Genomic DNA, 17,646 nt, shown 5'->3' with positions numbered 1-17,646 from the left:
TTAGTGTTTTTTAGTAATACAGTATTTTTAAATGAAAGTATATACATTTAAAAAAAATAATGCTACCATACACCTCAGACTATAGTACATGTAACTTTTATGTGCAATGGGAAACCAAAAATAAAAAATGTGTGACTTGCTTTATTGTGATATTCGCTTTATTTTAGTCACCTGGAACCAAACCCTCATTATCTTCAAGGTGTGCCTGTACATGAACAAAAGCTGTCCTACAAAATGAAAATGTTGTAATCTGATACTTTTCCTAGGTTAAAGAACTTAGGGCAGTTTTCAACATTCACATTATTGCTGAACTTTTAGACCATCTTACAGGGCCTATCTTAATCACTGTCTACCTTCTTAAATACTGTTCTTTCTGAACCACCACTACCCAATGACCTCATTTTCTCCTTAAAATCTCTCATGGGGCTAGGTAAGTATCCTTTTTGGTTTGATCTCCTTATTCCTATACTCAACACCTTGTCTTTTACTCAGCATTGAGTATAACTCTGAAACAATTATCTTTCTAGGTAGAAAAGTGTTTTGCACATAGCAAAACACAGAGTTTCCACAATTCCATTTGACCTTAATTCCCAAAGTGTTAGCCCTACCATGACTTGTGTATAACCCATACAGATAATCTTGTAAGAAAACAAAGCTGCTTAACAAGTTTTTTAAAAATTTATGATACAGCCTTATCTCTATATACCAATATGTAAATTCCTACAGCATAGAAATTTATAGACCCTGTAAGATCCCCTGGAGAAGGAAAATGGTAACTCACTCCAGTATTCCTGCCTGAGAAATTATATTGACAGAGGAGCCTGGCAAGCTACATCCATGGAGTCACAAAGAGTTGGACATGACTTAGTGACTGAGTACACATGAGACAATAATGGACTTCAAAGAAAAAGGCAGGGAATATACTTCAGCAAGACGACAAGACATATTTGTCTTTACCACATGGTCAAAATAATGCACTCCAGAAAACAGTCAACCGTTTAGAAATGTGAGTAGATTCACTCCAGTTTTAAAAAAAAGTATCAATAAAGAATTGTCTTTAAGAGTAATCATTTTGTACTATACACATCGAATTATTGTGCTGTACATCTATTAGGTTATACAAAAAAGTGCCTTGATAAACACTTTGCTAATTTGCCTCTGAAACTTAAACTACAACTACTTTTAAGTTTATCAAGACAGTCAGGGAATGCCAGGAGTCAATTTTAAGATGATGGACGAGAAGTTCAGATCAGACCTTTATGGTTGCCTATGTCGATTTACTTCATATGTTCAACATTATATGAGAAAAGTAATTCTAAACACTTTGATTCTGAAGGGTAGGAACTATAGAAACTCTTATCCCAGAGTTAAGCAAATAGCTAAAACAAGACAAAACAAAACGAAAAACCCCGTAAGTGAAAGCAAGCATGCAAAGAGGAGCCTAGTGGGCTATACACTCAGCGGGCCGCAGAGTCGGACACAACCGCATACACGCGCACACACACACCCCTTTAGCTTAGAACTGAATCATAGTTTTTTTGAGAAAAATAAATAATGCTGGCAACTTGAACTAATGAACTATCCAGATGACTCTGTCGTAGGCCAGATTAACTCCCACAAAGTATTTGCTGTAACTCCCATAAGGCACTGTAGTTAACAATCAAGTATAGTCTGATACGAAGAGAATTTTTATCCATGTCTCAAACTTCTTTAACAAGTTCTTTTGTTTAACTGGTTCAATGAAAAAAAGATAAACCAGAAACTAATGGAGTCTGACTTCCTCTTAGAACGTAAGAGTTCAAAAGTCTAAGGTTAAAAATGTACCTATTCTGAACCACCCTCACCATTTTCCTACACAACAATAGATTAACACAAAAATGCTACTAAAACCAAATACAAACTTGAGCATCCAACTCAAATGCTCAAACACAGCAACATGAAATAAGGACGATGAATATGTTCCTCCCTCAACATGATCATAGTGGGGTCTCACTTTTAATCCAATTTAGACCCATTACGATGTCCTAGGTTATTTCCTCACTCTAAAATAGAAATGCCTGTTTTACAGAAGTTTTGAAGGGATGAATGAGATAAAGTACTCTAGCACACTATCTGGTATTTAATATATTAGGTACTCAGCAAGCAGATTACCCATCTTGAAGGCAAGATTTCTTGGATAAGGTGCAAAACCCATTTATTAAACAAAATAAAGCTGCTTTATAAACAGGCTACGTTATTGTAGCCTTAGCTCACTTAAATCTTTTGCCTGCGTGATGAAATTTTATGCTTAGTTGTCTATAACAATCATCTAGCAACTGTCTGGCTCATGCTACAATATACATTAGTAATAAAAGATCAGTAATTCAGGGACTATTTGTGGATGGGGTTTTAAAGAAACCATTTTACCAGACTGCGTGCATGTGTGCTAAGTCACTTCGGTCTGACTCTTTGTGACCCCATGAACTGTGGCCTGGTGGCTCCACTGTCCACGGGGATTCTCCAGCAAAGAGTACTGGAGTGAGTTGCCATCTCCTTCTCCAGGGGGTCTTCTCGACCCAGAGGATCACACCTATGGTTTCTCATGCCTCTAGTACTGGCAGGCGGATTCTTTACTACTAGTGCCACCTGGGGAGCCCAGGTTGAATCTTATGAAATTGTTAATACTTGACCTGTACTGAAATAGAGAAACTGCAATTTCATGCAGTTCTATCTAAAAATGTCTCGTAAGCATTTGAACTCAAATATTACTAACATCAGTTTCTTACACAGATCTACCCCAAATCATGTACTTTTATGTACTTAAACACCCAATCATGTACTTTTATGTACTTAAACACATTACTGAAGTGATGCTGAAACCACTTCATAATAAAGTTCAGGAATCTACAGTTGACCTGGAATATATCTACATCCTATTAAAAGTTGCAAATTTTATGAAAAAAGCCTAAGAAGATATTTTGAAACAGTTTTCCTGCACAGGGACATCTTTGAATCACCAAGCCTTTATACATTAGTATTCACTCCTTTAGAGTGAATGAACAATTTCAGGAAAAGTTAGCACTGAATTTCAGCTCTTCACTCACATAATTTCAGGTTCTTCGTCCCCTCAGATAATTTGTAAATGCCTTATTTTCCAAGTTCTCCATAACTAAGACATCTCTTAATACTCAAAGATCTATTATTTGGCCAATTAACTTATGTAGCAAAATCTACTTTAAAGTCAACATCCTAATTTAAGGATCAAAATATCTTTTACACAAATACAAGGACTTACTTCAAAGATACCAAATAATTCTCATAACATCATGATGTCCACAGCATAAGCAAGTAAGACATAAAAATATCTGAACAGTGAAAAAACATGAGAAAAGCATAAGAAGTCATCTCAGATGCTCTTCTATGCAGCATTTTGTCAAATGCTCATACCACCTTCCCTTACTTTCTGGAAATGCTTTTCTCTTACTCCAAACGTATGATTGTAGTGTTGGGTGATTGTTAGTTACCATTAACCAACTACTACTCAGAAAGGATAATCAGAATTTCGTACCTTCAGCTTCAGTGATTAGCTCAGAGTTGGAAATAACGCAAGCTAGAACCTGATCCTATCAGTCTCTCCCTCTATCCCTACCAGAGATTTTTCCAATTGAAGCTAAAAACTGGAAAGGTCATTTCCTTCTTTCTCTAATCATGAGCTGTACGGATGCGACCCAGAGCTACTGGCAGGCACCAGCCCTGAAATTACATGATGAATCCAAAAAAAGAGGCCACAATGGGCAGCAGAGATTAAAAAAAAAAAAACTAACTTGGCATACAGATACGCAGTTTCAGTTCCTAAGGCTGTAGCTTGCTCTAATTCCTAGTTACTGCTTTGATTGTTAACTACTCCAGTTTTCTCCTAACCAATTCAAGAAGTAGGGGGACAAAAAAACAGAACCATCTTAAGCAGAGTGTTACCTGTGCCCTATTACTATTATACACATTTATCCCATGAAAATACAATGCACTGCTTTAATCTGGCTGTAACATGTGTAAGAAACATAAAGGAAGCAAAGTTCAAAAATCAAACTAGAGAACCAGGAAATCATGTGTCTTATCTAGTAAAGAGCTAAACTTTCAGTGACAGAAGCTGAAGTTTAAGTGAAATCTATTTCTAAAATAAAAAGCGTAATATTAGCACATTTCACCAAAGCATTTATTCATTTATATGGAGATTGCCTTTTTGGTGTCAAGCATGTTACATTTGAAAATGACAAAATAGACCATGAATGCCTTCCCCAGTAGACTAACAGAAAGTAGACATAATATAAAAAAGTAAAAAATTACATTTCAAACAACCTGAATACTTAAAAGGCATTCAACTGCTTTGTGAATTTTGAAATGGTTGTCACTAACCTTGCCTAAGTTTAAACCAGTGACATTTGAGTTGGGTCTTGATAGAGGGATAAGCAGTCAAGACACAGAAATTAAAAATCCAGGGGAGTGAAAGAAAACAGGTTGTTAAAAAACTCGCTTGTAGTTTGGTATACCAGACACACAATGGGTAAAGGTTAAGAGTAGCAGATATGGCTAGAAAGGTTAATCAGGGCTAGATCTTTTGAGTCTTGATTACTATAGAAAGACTATTCCACAGGCAATTCCACTGACCGCTTTTTAAGCAAGACAAGTGAAATTTGGATTTTTTGATGTACTAGCAATAGTACACTAGAAATGACTTTCTAGATCCTTTTACCATACCTCTTTCAGATTTTAAGTGCTGCAGATCTTTCATGTACTCCCCACATACCCTTCCCTTTCCCTGACAAGTTAACAAGACTATCCTAAATTTCTTTGACCATCCTAAATTTGGTTTCTGTTGTTTCTTCACATTTTCATACACTCCTAGCCATGTACATGGCATTATTTGTGACAAAGACTAGGAATTCTAATAATCTGATGAACTGCTGACCCTTTAGCCCCAATACAGATGCCTACACAAAACTTTTACTTAACTTACGGGATATCAAAGACCATCCTCATCCACCATATTGTAGGAATTCCTGCTACAAAGGATAGATGAATAGGTAACTACATTAGGAACATAAACTTAAGTCACTAGGGATGAAAATTATCTTAACACACTGATCACTTTACCTTTACAATTTTATGGAAATAGGTATTCTATCCATTTTATATTAGTACCCCCTTAAGAGGGGAAAGGAAAAACTGAATCAAATGTAAGATATGTTGAGCTTCAGGACTGGTTGGAGAGCAAAGTAGTCTATCTACTGGACAACCTAAAAAATCGATCCAGAGATACATTTACGGCTACTTTCTCAGTGTCCTTGCACCAAAGATGTATTTAAGTTAATGACTTTGATAGGTATCTGGCAAACTGGAGACAAAAATTTCAATCCCATCAACCCAACTCTTCATTTTACTCAAGGAATAAAAGCCACAAATTAAACGAGACACAGAAAACTGGTGTTTTCTTGTTTCTACTCCTGATTTCTTCTTATTCACCGTTGGTTTGTATCTCACTGTACTCAGTGTGAGTCTAGGTTACCCACTTTTCAAGTTATGTGGACTTTAAAATCAAGTAAGAAAACAGTTATTTGTGGAACTGCAAGAACTGTATTTATTAGATTTGAGATCAAGTTTCCAATGTAGCATCTATTCAAAGAATTTTCAAAAGCTATTTTGTCTTTGGTGTTCACCTTATAAAATGACTTTAGAACCTAAAGGTTTCACAGGCTTTAGAGACAAAAACAATTTATAAAATTATATGAACAACTTCAATTGTCAGCTCTTCGCTTAGTAGTTTAAGAGGAACAGTGGCAAGAATCAGAAAGAACAGCTCATATACAGAACCAACAAAGTCTTTGTACTCTGACCATACTTCCCGACCATAGAGAAAAGCATTACTCAGGTGGGTTCTTTACCAACTATCAAGACCACTGAAACAGAAAATAGGTGGCAGGGGAGTTTGGCAAACACTAGCTAAAGGCTCCACTCACCTTGAAAGGACACTAAGACAGATCAACAACATATTAACTACGTGGGCTTATGTGTGTGTACTCAGTTGCTTCCGACTCTTTGCGATCCCACAGACTGCAGCTTGTCAGGCTCCTGTCTGTGGAATTTTCCAGGCAAGAAAACTGAAGTAGGTTGCCGTCTCCTACTCCAGGGGATCTTCCCGACCCAGGAATCGAACTGGCATCTATTGCATCGGCAGGCAGATTCTTTACCACTATGCCACCTGGGAAGCCCCTAATATAACTAGGGCACAATGCTGAAAACTGTATTGTCCATTAAGAAAAAAGAAAAAGTTATAGACACTTCTTCGCCATGATGTGCTCTTGTGGGGAAATCTCCTTTGAGGATTATTTTCCTCTGAATTGCTTCTCCTGAGACCTGAACCCCTGGTAGTGTGAGAATCCAGGCCTTCTCCCACTGGGAAAATATGCTTCTCCTTTCCTTTAAAAGCCTAAATAGACCCACAGAAAAATAAGTAAATGAATTTTCTCTAAAAGCCAACCAACAGGTATAGCTTAAGCTAGTGAGGGTTTTCATCTGGAGGTACGTGATTAAACAGTAATGAGTCTGACCATTCTTTATGTGGGACTCAAAAGCCTACAGTTCATTTTGAGGAAGATCTTTGCTTCTATCATCATGGGACACAGTATCTTTGACAAGTGACTATTAGAGGTAAAACACGAGAAGGCTGAGAGATACTGGCTAAGAGTAGTAAGTCTAAACATAATGCTAAATATTTGCTTTTTGTTTCTCTAGCTTATAAATTGAAAAAACAAGAATTATGAATAAAAAAATTATAGAGCAGACATATGGGTAGATGAGTTACTAGTAAGATTCAAAACCTCCAGTAAGATTCTTTTAATGACCACCACTACTTACTCATTAGAGCAACATAACCAAAGCCAACATTTACAAAAACAAAGTTTCTATTTAATCAATTCTGCTATTGAGGTGTAACTTCCTAAATAACCTTTTCTAGTTTGTCTAGTTCCATCATTCTCTCAAGGACTTTGCAAAACTTAACTCAGATGACTACTGTGGTAAGGTCAAGTACAATAATTAATTATGATATTAAATATAATTACCACCACATTCCACAATCATGTTATTCCAATCTCTGACATCCATTTTGCATCAAAGTCATAATGACTAAAGTAGCATAAACACATTTTGTATCATCAATTTGGAGAAAACTTAAAGTTCATTCCCTTAGTATAAGCTACTTCTTGTATTTTATTTAAGAGCCAATTTCTTTCAAAACTTTCGCTTGACTTGAAGATCTGTATGACCATGGGAAGTCACACAATACAGACAGACCTTGCCTCTTAAACCGATACTGACCAACATAAAATACTACTCTAGGAAATGGATAAGATGAGGGCATGATGTAGAAAGTAAAGAGAGGGCTTCCTTGGTGGTCCAGTGGTTAAGAATCTGCCTTCCAATGAAAGCATGCAGGTTCAAACCCTGGTCTGGAAAGTAAGAGCCCACATGCCACAACTAAGACCTGCAGCAGCCAAAAATAAATAAATGTTTTAAAAAAAAAAAAAAAAAGAAAGTAAAGAGAAAAAGAGCCTTAAGAAATTTTGAGATAAGGATCACCCTCAAAGAGGCTTTACAATCTAGCAAATATAAAGGTATATCCTCAGACCAATGATAAAGGTCAACATGCAGTATTAATAGCCCAACCAGTAAGATAATAATTGCTCTAATTCTTATAAACATCAAGTCTGCTATGAAGTAAACAAAAAAAATTTAAACTTCAACGTTGTCAAATTTAAATACCATACATAGAAACAAACAGTAAGGAAGAAAAACAACAAATATCTCAGAAATGCATGGCTACCGGAAGTGATTTCAAAAAAAGGAAGTTTGGCAAAAAAATTTTCGGGTCTGAACAATTTCATATATGGAAGGAATGGCCCTTTTAAGAGTCAGTTTAGTTTGGGATTTTAACTTCTTTTGAGAAATTCTGTAGAGTTTCTTTTACTTTAAGGATTAAGAGATAAGTGCTGCATACCATGTCTCATTACATCACTGACAAGAAATTAACTTCCTGTTTAGTTATAATTATGAAACAAGTATGCTTATTCATTCAGACAAAGTACAAAGAATGGCTTGAGTGAATAATACTGTAATTTTCTTTTTTTAAATCACCATTAAGGTAACTCACTTAAGATTACTCAAAGCTATTCTTTTGTAAGCATTATCTCTAAATGGGGGTAAAGACACAGAACCAAATCTAGTTTCTAAGCTTTGAACTACAAACGCAAATAAGGCATTTTAAAGATAGGGAAGACAAAATTAACAGCAGTCCACTCGTTGAAAACATTCAGTTATATATTAGCCATGAAATTATAACAAGACTAGAATTAATGTGAAGTATTGCATGAACAAGTAACCAAGGAGGGGTAAGACACAAGGAGATCTAAAGGTTAAAAACAACAAATTTTAACAAAGCTGGTTGGAGGTCTCTAAATGATACATTCCCCACATAACAGGACCAAGGGTACCATTTTGAGACCAAACCTCATCTAACATTAGACTGGCAAATAATAAACTCACTAAACACATCCATTCTTAGTTACACTATATAACTGGATAGCAAAACTAGATCAAGAGCACACAATTTACAGTGAAATAAAATAGTAGTAGTAGTAGTAGTAGTAAAATAGTACGGTAGTTATAAATGAAAAAACACACTAACAAAATATAGTGGAGAAAGATATTTAGACAAATCTAAAACAAATCTAAGACAAAGCTAGACAAGTCTAGCTTTAATCATGGGTAAATCAGACATTTAAATAACAATTGCCCTTATCTTAAATAAATGTTTGTTGATTTATAGTAACTTTGAAAAGTTATACAGGGTGACAAATATCAATTTATGCCATTTATACGCTTGCTTCCTTCACTCAAAACAAAGTCACACGAGTAATAACAGGTTTCCCTGTATTTTGTCCCCTAGGACTAGACTACTGGGCCAAACATTAAGACCTCAGTAAGATTAAATGACTATTCCTTATGTCTTAGGGCTTCCCAGGTGGTGCAGTGGTAAAGAATCTGCCTGACAATGCAGGAGACACCAGAGCCATGGGTTTGATCCTTGGGTCCGGAAGATCCTCTGGAAAAGAATGGCAATCCACTCTAGTATTCTTGCCTGGAAAATCCCACAGACAGAGCCGCCTGGTGGGCTATAGTCCATGGCGTCACAAAGACTCAGACACGACCGAAAACACACCCCCCCCCCCCCGCCCCTGCTTATGTCTGAGGTTCTTAACCAGAGGAGGCTTCAGAATCACCTAGGGGACATTTCAAAATTATGCCTGCTCCCAGAGAAATGATTCAGTAAGTCTGGTAAGACCTCATGTACTTATACTCTCTAAAAACTGTTTTTAACATTCTAAAACATAAATGTAACCCAGGTCAAAATTCACATAGTATGTAATAGAATGCAAAACCTAATTTGGGATTGGATTAACACTTAATCTCAGTTCTAGGAACTTGGTGTCTGTCTTCTTTAATAAGATTATAGTGAAATGCTTTGGAAAACCCTCAAAAACTGAGGTATCAAAGGACACCTGAACCCACGAGTTAACATACAATATGATAGACATAAACAGTGATGCCTTTCCCCAGAGCTAAAGCAAGAGTATTCAACTTCCCATTTGTATAACTACCAGAATTAACATTGCAGAGGATCAAGATGAAACCAAAGCAAGTATCAGTTAACCTTACTCAAATAAGTAGCACATAATGGTTCCCTCAGTCCTTGAAGATACTAACCAAAAAAGAAATTCACTTCTACTTCCAAAACTTATCTTAGCTCAGATCTAAACTGAAGAATTAGCTATAACCTAAGAATAAAGTTAAATCCCAACTATCTAAATGTTCAGTAAGAGAGGAGAGGTTATTTCAGGAAGCAAAATTAAATTTAGGAATTGAAATTGTTCAAAGCAGCAGTTCACAAGGAGTTTAGGAGTCTGAATTCTTGAAGCAGACTAATCTGAATCTCAGCCCCTTCCCAGCCATCTGAGCCTAAGACAAGAAACTTACTCCATGCCCATTTCCTGATGTGTAAAATGGAATGTTAAGAGCATCCATCTCATATGGTTGTTGTGAGGATAAAGTGAGAAGATACTGATAAAGGGCTTAGAAACAGTGTTCAATACACAGTAGATGCTAAAACCTAGCTACTAGCAGAAAGATATATGCAAAAGAAACCTTTTTGAATACCAACCCCCTAAAAAGATAACATGAAAATGTAGTGGTTAAGAGTACACACTGTGGAGTCCAACAGCCTAGGTTCTAATCTTGACTTTGCCATGCTGTGACCCTAGGTGGATTTTTTAAATCTCTCTGTGCCTCTGGTTTACTAATCTCAAAAATGGAGGTAACAATTGTACCTACTTCCTTGGACTGTCTTAAGATTAAATGAGTTAATCCAAGTGCTTCAAACAGTTCTGATACCCTACAAACACTCAAAGCATGAACTATTCTTTCAGGTTTGGTTCATATTATATTTTATGCAAAGTTCTCTTTAAACTTCCTCAAAATACACGGACAGTGGTTATTTTGCTTAATGGGAGCAGAAAAATTGCCTATGGCTCTCAAAACACCACCAACTAATGTGGGAGTTCCCATTTTTTGATTCTTGTTGTTTAACAGCCTTGTAATATCACAGCTTGTCCAAATAAATACAAGAGGAAAAATAAAAGAGTTGATTGATAAAATTGCTTGGTCCAAGAAATAAACAAAATTGTAATATGAGCTTCAGGAAAGAAATTCAAAAACTTAATCAAATAAACTACTACTGATAAAAAAAATATTCCCAAAATAAGCATTTCAATGAAATATCAACTAAGGAAACCGATCTATCAACATTTAGAATCTGGGCAGCTGCAGGAAAAAAAAATTTAAAAATAAAGAAGGTGCCTAAAATAAAGAGCATCTCCCATCAGAGCTGTCCACTTGCTAAAGTTGTTTGAATCTGAGTTTTTGGGTTTTTTATGTTTGACCATGTGATTCTGACACTAAACAGCTGAAAACCAAACTACAACTTTTCTATAGACTGAATCAATAATGTCCCACATAAACACTTTTTTCCAGTTTTGGAAAGTATTAGGTCCAGTTTCTGTATTACACAGAACTTCTAAGTATTTATAAAAGGAGACAGTATGGTATTGATGAAGAGTACTCGACTAGAAAAGTTCTTTAATAAAAACTCTTAAAAATTAAACACAGTAATATTAAAGTTGCAGTAATAGTATGAGTACCAGGTGCTTGGGGGGAGGGGGGGGGAAGGGTCTGTTCAAAGCCACACCTGAACTGATTTAATCCTCAAAAAAGAAAAAAAATCTTGGACTCTATTCGTTTTGCTCACTGATGCATCCTTAGTATGATCTAGAATAGTGCCTGGTACATACTAAACACTCAATTATTCACAGCGCATACATAACAGAGGCACACAGACAAAAACTTTCCCAGTCTTAAAATTCTAACTGGAGCATTATTTTGCTCCAAAGTTCACACCCTTAACCATTATATTGCCTCTCTAGAGTTTTTAAATGATTAAAGTGGTGTCACAGCAGCTGGGTATCACCTGTAAAAGAAAAAAAACCAATGAGACCTTCCTTTAAAGTATTCTGTTCTACGTGCATAAAAATCTGTGGCTCTGAAATCATTCCACATCTTAGTGGCCTGGATGAATCCCCATAGAAAAAAGGTGTTGACTTGCAAGGAATGCTATGTTCTTTGTATTAACTACACTGCAAAATATAACCATGCTTCTCCAATGTGTTGCTGGCCTTCAAAGTGGTCACAGAAAGGGATCTGATGATCCTTTTTACTTTAAGTCTTAACTCCTACTCCTTTCCCATTATCTCAAAAATAAAAACTTAAGTTTATATTTCACATACACCCACAGTGACAATGATGGCCTGAAATAAAATTCACCATTTCAACACATCAATACATTGACGATCTAAACTCATCTCTTTCATAAAACAGCAGTTTGCCAAATATATTCCAAAGTCACACATTAAATGTAAAATTAAGCAGAATCAGGTTTATTTTTAGTAAAGCCAAGTCCTAGCCATTCCTTCCATGTAAACTCTTTTAAAAGAAGTAACCTAACAAAAACCAAAGTTTGCAACCCACAACCTTCTGTCTCCTAGTTTTAGTAAGGCTGAATTTATTCCACAGCATTTTTTTCAAATAAGCTGGAAATACTCCACCCTCCTTGATTGTGCAAGAACCAAACACATCTCACACACACAAGTTACAAAAAAGGGAAACACAGTCTGAGAGTTTGAATATAGTTAAGTCTTAAGTAGGAGGTCTTAGAGCAGTGTACGGTCTGCTATGAAAAATAACATTAAACAATTATTATTTCATATTACAAGAAGAGATGCCGGAAAGAGCCTGAACCAGTTAAAGCAGCCGCCATCTTAAAATGCGGGATAGAAGTTAGAGCAAGAAAATGAGACTAAACCACCGGAGGTGGAGGTTCCGTTCACCCCCAGAACCTCAAAAACCCTATTTTTTCCCAACTTGTAGCCACAGCTGAGCATCAAACCTCGTTGTATATAGCGAAGCAATTTCCCCAGAAAATGTTATTAAATAGACACAGGCAAAAATAGGTACTAGCCTGCTCGTGCTGCCATCTCACTCTTTACCCTCCCCCTCTTCCCATGCCAAAGAAAAACGGAGCTTCCAGAAAGGTTTTACATCCGCTCCCGGTGTGCCTCTGATAAATAGCTTCGGGTGAAAAGCCCCGACTACAAAACATAGGAAGTGGCAACACTGTGTCAGCCCATCTTCTCCCAACCCAACTTATGCTTGTGTAACCTGCCCAGAATCGACGATCACTTTCTGATTAGACTCACTCACTACTCTTCAGCTGCCAAGACTTCTACCCTGACCCCTTTATCAAGTTTGGGACCTGCCGATTTCTTAGATTTTCTTTCCTCTGCGTTTCCCACGTTTCTTCCTCCAGAAGGCACAGAGCCTTGATATAACAACAAAGTTTTCAAGCAATGAAAATAGGAACGCCATGACATCTGCGGGAACGTCTCTGGCCAAGTCTGACTCCCAGAGGGGACTAACACACTTCTTAGAGAAGAACCGAGGCGCCTGAAATCACTCTCCATCCCTAATTTGCACCGATTCCACTGAAACATACTCAAGATAACACTCCTCACTTGCCAGAAGTGTTCTGTTCTTTTCAAACCTCATTCTTAATAAAGTATATCCGCGTTCCCCATCCCCCAATGGAAGTGACCCAAGGAGGAATATTTCCATATTATACTGCTCCCCTCAAGGCTTTCCTCCAGGCTGAGCCTCCCTTTCCTCCCACGACCCTATTCCCCTCAGCCCCAGTGTTACCTTATTAATCCGTTTCAGCGCCATAGTCTGTGCTTTTCGTCTGGCTCCTCACTATCTCGGTGTGTGCTCGAAGGTCCGGCCAAAACTCTTTGATTATCCCGACGGCTGGGAAGGATTGTCTCTTCGTCTCACACCGGCTCTGCCAGACACAGGCGCCTTTTGCAAAAATGGAGCAAATCAGCACTCGTACAGGCTCCGCAGAGACCCTGACGAATCCAAGTCCCTCAAAAACGGTCGCGATCCGGGGTGGGTGGGGTGGCAGAGCCACCGCCAGCCTCTATGCCGTGCTCCGGCCCGAAGAGGGGGCGAGGATGACGGGAAGAGCGGAGGGGTGGCTGCAAGTTTGACTTCCCGGCCTCTAGAAAGGAAGAGACCGGGGTGGGAAAGGAAGAGGCGGAGGAGAAAGGGGTGGGTGCGGGGCAGGGTCCGGGGCGCAGCAGAGGAGGAGCCGGGGCCTAGTCGGCGCTATGCCGGCGTCAGTAGGGCAAAGAAAGGCAAGGGGGGAGGGGGAGACAGGAGACTCCGGCTCCTTTCGGTTTCTGCTCAAAGGTGCGGCCGGGGAGGGGAAGGAAGCAGAGAGGCTTGAAGTGTGCTGCTGTCCCCGCAGCTAGAGCTATTCTGTGTCGCCCCTGACGCCACCGTACACTCCGCCTTCCAGCGCGCTCCCGCGCGCGCCCGCCCAGCCACCGCCAGCCCCCACGCGCCCGAGCTGCCCCTGAGGCTCCGGCTTAGGCGCGAGGACGCGCCCATTCCCCCTCCCTCTTAAGCAGAAGAGGCCCCGGCTTCTGTAGCCTTCCCACCCCACCCCACCCCACCCAACAGGCTGGTCACTGAAGCCACCGAAGGCCTGCATTTCCCCTTACCCGGCCGGCCAGGGGGCCAGCCTCCCTTCCCTTCCCCTAGCCGTCCACTCCCACGCGTACAGAGGGGCCGGGGCCTCCCTCACGCTGCGGCCTCGGCCTCCTCCCCGCGCGGCAGCTGGTGCCTCCCCGGCCCTACGGGGCTCACGCGCACGACACAGCCACAAGATGTCCGCTCTGACGGAACTACTGCCAGCTGCCACGCTCCGCCCCTCCCCCCTCCTCCTGCCTCTTCACCGCCGCGTATCAGTCCGCCAACGCCGCCGTCTCGAGCACAGGACGAATCTAAAGCTGAAGGGGGACGGTTTCCTCCCCACGTCAAGGGCCGAGCGTATCTGTGCCACCCCCTTTCTCCTTTTCGGAAGAGCACCTTCTTATTAAACAGATCGGAGGCTGGACTTGGAGGGCGGGGGCCGAAGGCGAGTCATGGGCTGGGGGGAAGGGTAGACGACCGGCGGAAACCCTCACACTCAGAGAAGCATCGAGAACCGGAAGGAGACCATGGCAGGAAGGTAATGGAAGCGGCAGCTGCGCGGTCGCGCCCCACGCCCCTCCCGAAAGTGTCCCCCAATTTCCTCACTTGGTATGGAGGAGGCGGATCTCGCGAGAACCTCGAGGCTGGTTAACAGGAGCTGTAGCGCTGCAATGACTTAAGGGCAGTTTTGTGCACTCTTCCTGGTAGGGGCCCGCCCCCAAATCCACAAATTCTCGCGAGATGCTAATGGGCCGCAGGCTCGAGCTGGGGCGGGCAGTCGACCGGGAAGCACCGCCCCTGAATGCTTATGCTGGTGGGAGGGAGAGGAAATGGAATTCCCCGGACTGGTAAGAGCGCGAGCCGACATATCCCTCTCTCACGCGCCCAATCAGGAATGTGCAGTGGGAGGTACTATGCGTTAATTACTGGATACCTTTAGTCTAGATTGAGTCTGCGCTTGAAGTTTCCGGTGGAGCAGGTGAGCGACGTTGGCTCGCCTGCCGGCCGGGACTGATTAACCTCTGGGAGAAGTCGCCCCTCAAAATGGGAACAGTTATTTTAAGTAGAACCAGGCAGGCCCCTGATCAGCGCTCCCACGTGCGAAAAGTTAGTGCTGTTCTGACCCAGGGCCTAGAAGATCAACGCAGAGAAGAGTGTGCCCGTTGACCAGTCCCCGGAATTAGAGCAGCCTAGAAATTAAGCCCAACTGTGAATTATTAGGATGGAGAATAGGGATTGGGGCGGGCTGTTTACTTGCCTTTGGTCACCATCGCCAAGGTTTAGGTATGGGAGTAGGCCTAATACCTTTTTCTTCCTGTTGGTCTGTCTCAGTCCCTAGAGTCAGAAAGTTAAAAACTCATTCAAGAAATCAGAGTTTGGAGTCCGAGAAACTGAATACTTACTGAAAGTATCTGAAATATCCAGGGGGAGAAATGTAAGGTTTTATTCTGCCGGTGAAAACAAAGGAGAGTTGGTTTTGCTTTCCAGTATATCATATCTCAGGCACAGGGTAGTAAGACGTTAATTTTTAAAAGGAATTGAAAGGTAAACACTGACCTGCTTAAAGTTTTCTAACGCACCTTAATGGTCCCACTTAAGAGTGTGAAGGTCTTTAAGAATTAAATGGATATAAAAATTTGTTTTCCGTTTTTAAGTTTTAATTCTTAAGTTTTAAAAAAGGAAAGCAGTAAGCTAGAGTATTACCTAATAAAAACTTCTTAGGTCTGTGATAAATGTATATTATTCAAGTGATCATAATAGCATCACTAGAGCAATTAGTGAACCTGCTTTTCAAACTAGTATCTTCAATCACTAGGGACTTGTTCAAAAATTCTGTTTTTGATTTAGTAGGCCAGGGTGGAGCCTGAGATTCTATAATTCTAACACGGTCCTAGGCGATACAGATTTCTCAGAGGACCACCCTGAGTTCCAGAGCACCGAAGTGCTTATCTCATGGCCTGCCGACACTTCTGCCCCCTTCCCTCTTCCCTGAATAAGCTTTCTTTTGTTCTCTCTTGTAACCAGTCTCCTGTGGTAGATAGAAAGGATTGTGGCAGTTGGAGAGAAGAAATCCAGGTTTGAGTTCTTGTTCTGTTGCTTCCTATTTGTGTGGTACTGGTGAGGTTACTTGTCTTAGTTCCTTCAACACTAAAGTAGGTGTAATAATAACTGTCCTTTCTCACAGGGTTATTATGTGCTTCAGATGTCATAATGCATGTGAACGGGCACTGTGGACTACAGTGCTATATAAATGTTATTAATTGGTCAAACATTAACTGGCCATAGGGTGAAACAAATTTATAACAATAATATTTATAGAACATTTATAATGTACCAGGTACAGTGCTTATTAACCTCCTTTTACAAATAAAGAGACTTATGCACAGAGAGATTAAGTTACTGTCCCAAGGTCACAGAGCTGATAAATAGAAGTAGAATTTGAACCCATGCAGTTAATGCCAGAGTAAATTATTGAATGGAGTATTTATTGTCTCTTAATTTAGAAAGTGGAAGAGTAGAATGTTTTATATTTCTACTTTCAGTGTATCTGAAGCTACTTTTATTTAACTTATTTCTCCCTCTTATTTGTTTTGCTCTTTCAGAAGCTAAGGTACAAGGCAGGAAATATTCCTGCCTACTCAATGGGAACGCATGATATCCAAGAGGTCCATGAAGAAAAGTCCCAGAGAAGCTAATTTGTACTACTCTAAACAAACTTTGGTATGAAAATACAACGGACCATGTTAATGTTCTAAATTAACAGAGCACAGCAGACTGGGACAAATTTCAGGTCAACTTTCTTAACTTTTTTGAGTCACAAACCACTTTAGCAGTCTGGTGAAACCATGGACTCTTCTTACATTTATGCTTTTAAAAGTATAAAATAAAATTCATAGCATTACAAAATAAAAAAAATTGAAACAGAATCTCAAAATATTAAAGTAAAACAAACTTTTATTTATTTGTGTGTGCCGGGTCTTAATTGTGGCATGCAGTATTTTTAGTTGCATCACACAAACTCTTAATTACAGCATGTGGGATCCAGCTACCTGATCAGGGATCAACCCGGGGCCCCCTGTATTGAGAGCAGAGCCTTAACCACTGGACCTTCAGGAAAGTCCCAAGAAAAACAAACTTTTGATATGGGAATATAAATTCTTTATTATTAACACAGTAAGATCTAGTGAAGGCTCTAATAAAGACCAAACTTTTGAAATAATAATAAACATAAAATTTCCAGAGTTTGCAACAGTTGTAAAGGATACAAAGGATCTATGATTTCTGTTGGAGATACATATGTAGGTGCAGCTGTTTGCTGCTTTCATTCATGATTGAAGGAAATGCTAATTTTCACTTGGGAGATTTAGTGAATATAAAGACATAATTTTAAAAATTCAATTTCACACAGTCCCT

General features: G+C 39.6%; 2 protein-coding genes across 8 annotated transcripts in view; one reads left to right on the top strand and one right to left on the bottom strand.

The window, feature by feature from the left end:
• Window positions 1-14,975, bottom strand: part of UBE2D3 (ubiquitin conjugating enzyme E2 D3) — a 28,102-nt gene extending 13,127 nt beyond the window's left edge. For 2 of the 7 annotated variants that reach the window (XM_065907040.1, XM_065907047.1), the window contains exons 1-2: window positions 14,322-14,459; window positions 13,399-13,554 (exon numbers count right to left, since the gene is read on the bottom strand). In XM_065907040.1, the coding sequence (XP_065763112.1) occupies window positions 13,399-13,422 (24 nt within the window). In that variant the 5' untranslated portion in view covers window positions 13,423-13,554; window positions 14,322-14,459. The other 5 variants (XM_065907044.1, XM_065907042.1, XM_065907043.1 and 2 more) reach the window with 5 other exon arrangements.
• LOC136147873 (proline-rich protein 36-like) lies at window positions 13,866-17,194 on the top strand. Its single transcript, XM_065907234.1, has 3 exons — window positions 13,866-13,947; window positions 14,166-14,770; window positions 16,836-17,194. The coding sequence occupies exons 1-3, from the start codon at window positions 13,866-13,868 to the stop codon at window positions 16,926-16,928; spliced, it is 780 nt and encodes a 259-aa protein (XP_065763306.1). The 3' UTR covers window positions 16,929-17,194.
• Window positions 17,195-17,646: the final 452 nt, after the last annotated feature.

The sequence above is a fragment of the Muntiacus reevesi genome, chromosome 16, assembly GCF_963930625.1.
Source record: "Muntiacus reevesi chromosome 16, mMunRee1.1, whole genome shotgun sequence".
Classification (NCBI taxonomy): domain Eukaryota; kingdom Metazoa; phylum Chordata; class Mammalia; order Artiodactyla; family Cervidae; genus Muntiacus; species Muntiacus reevesi.
The sequence above is the reverse complement of the archived record's forward strand: the minus strand, read 5'-3'. Positions and strand labels throughout refer to the sequence as shown.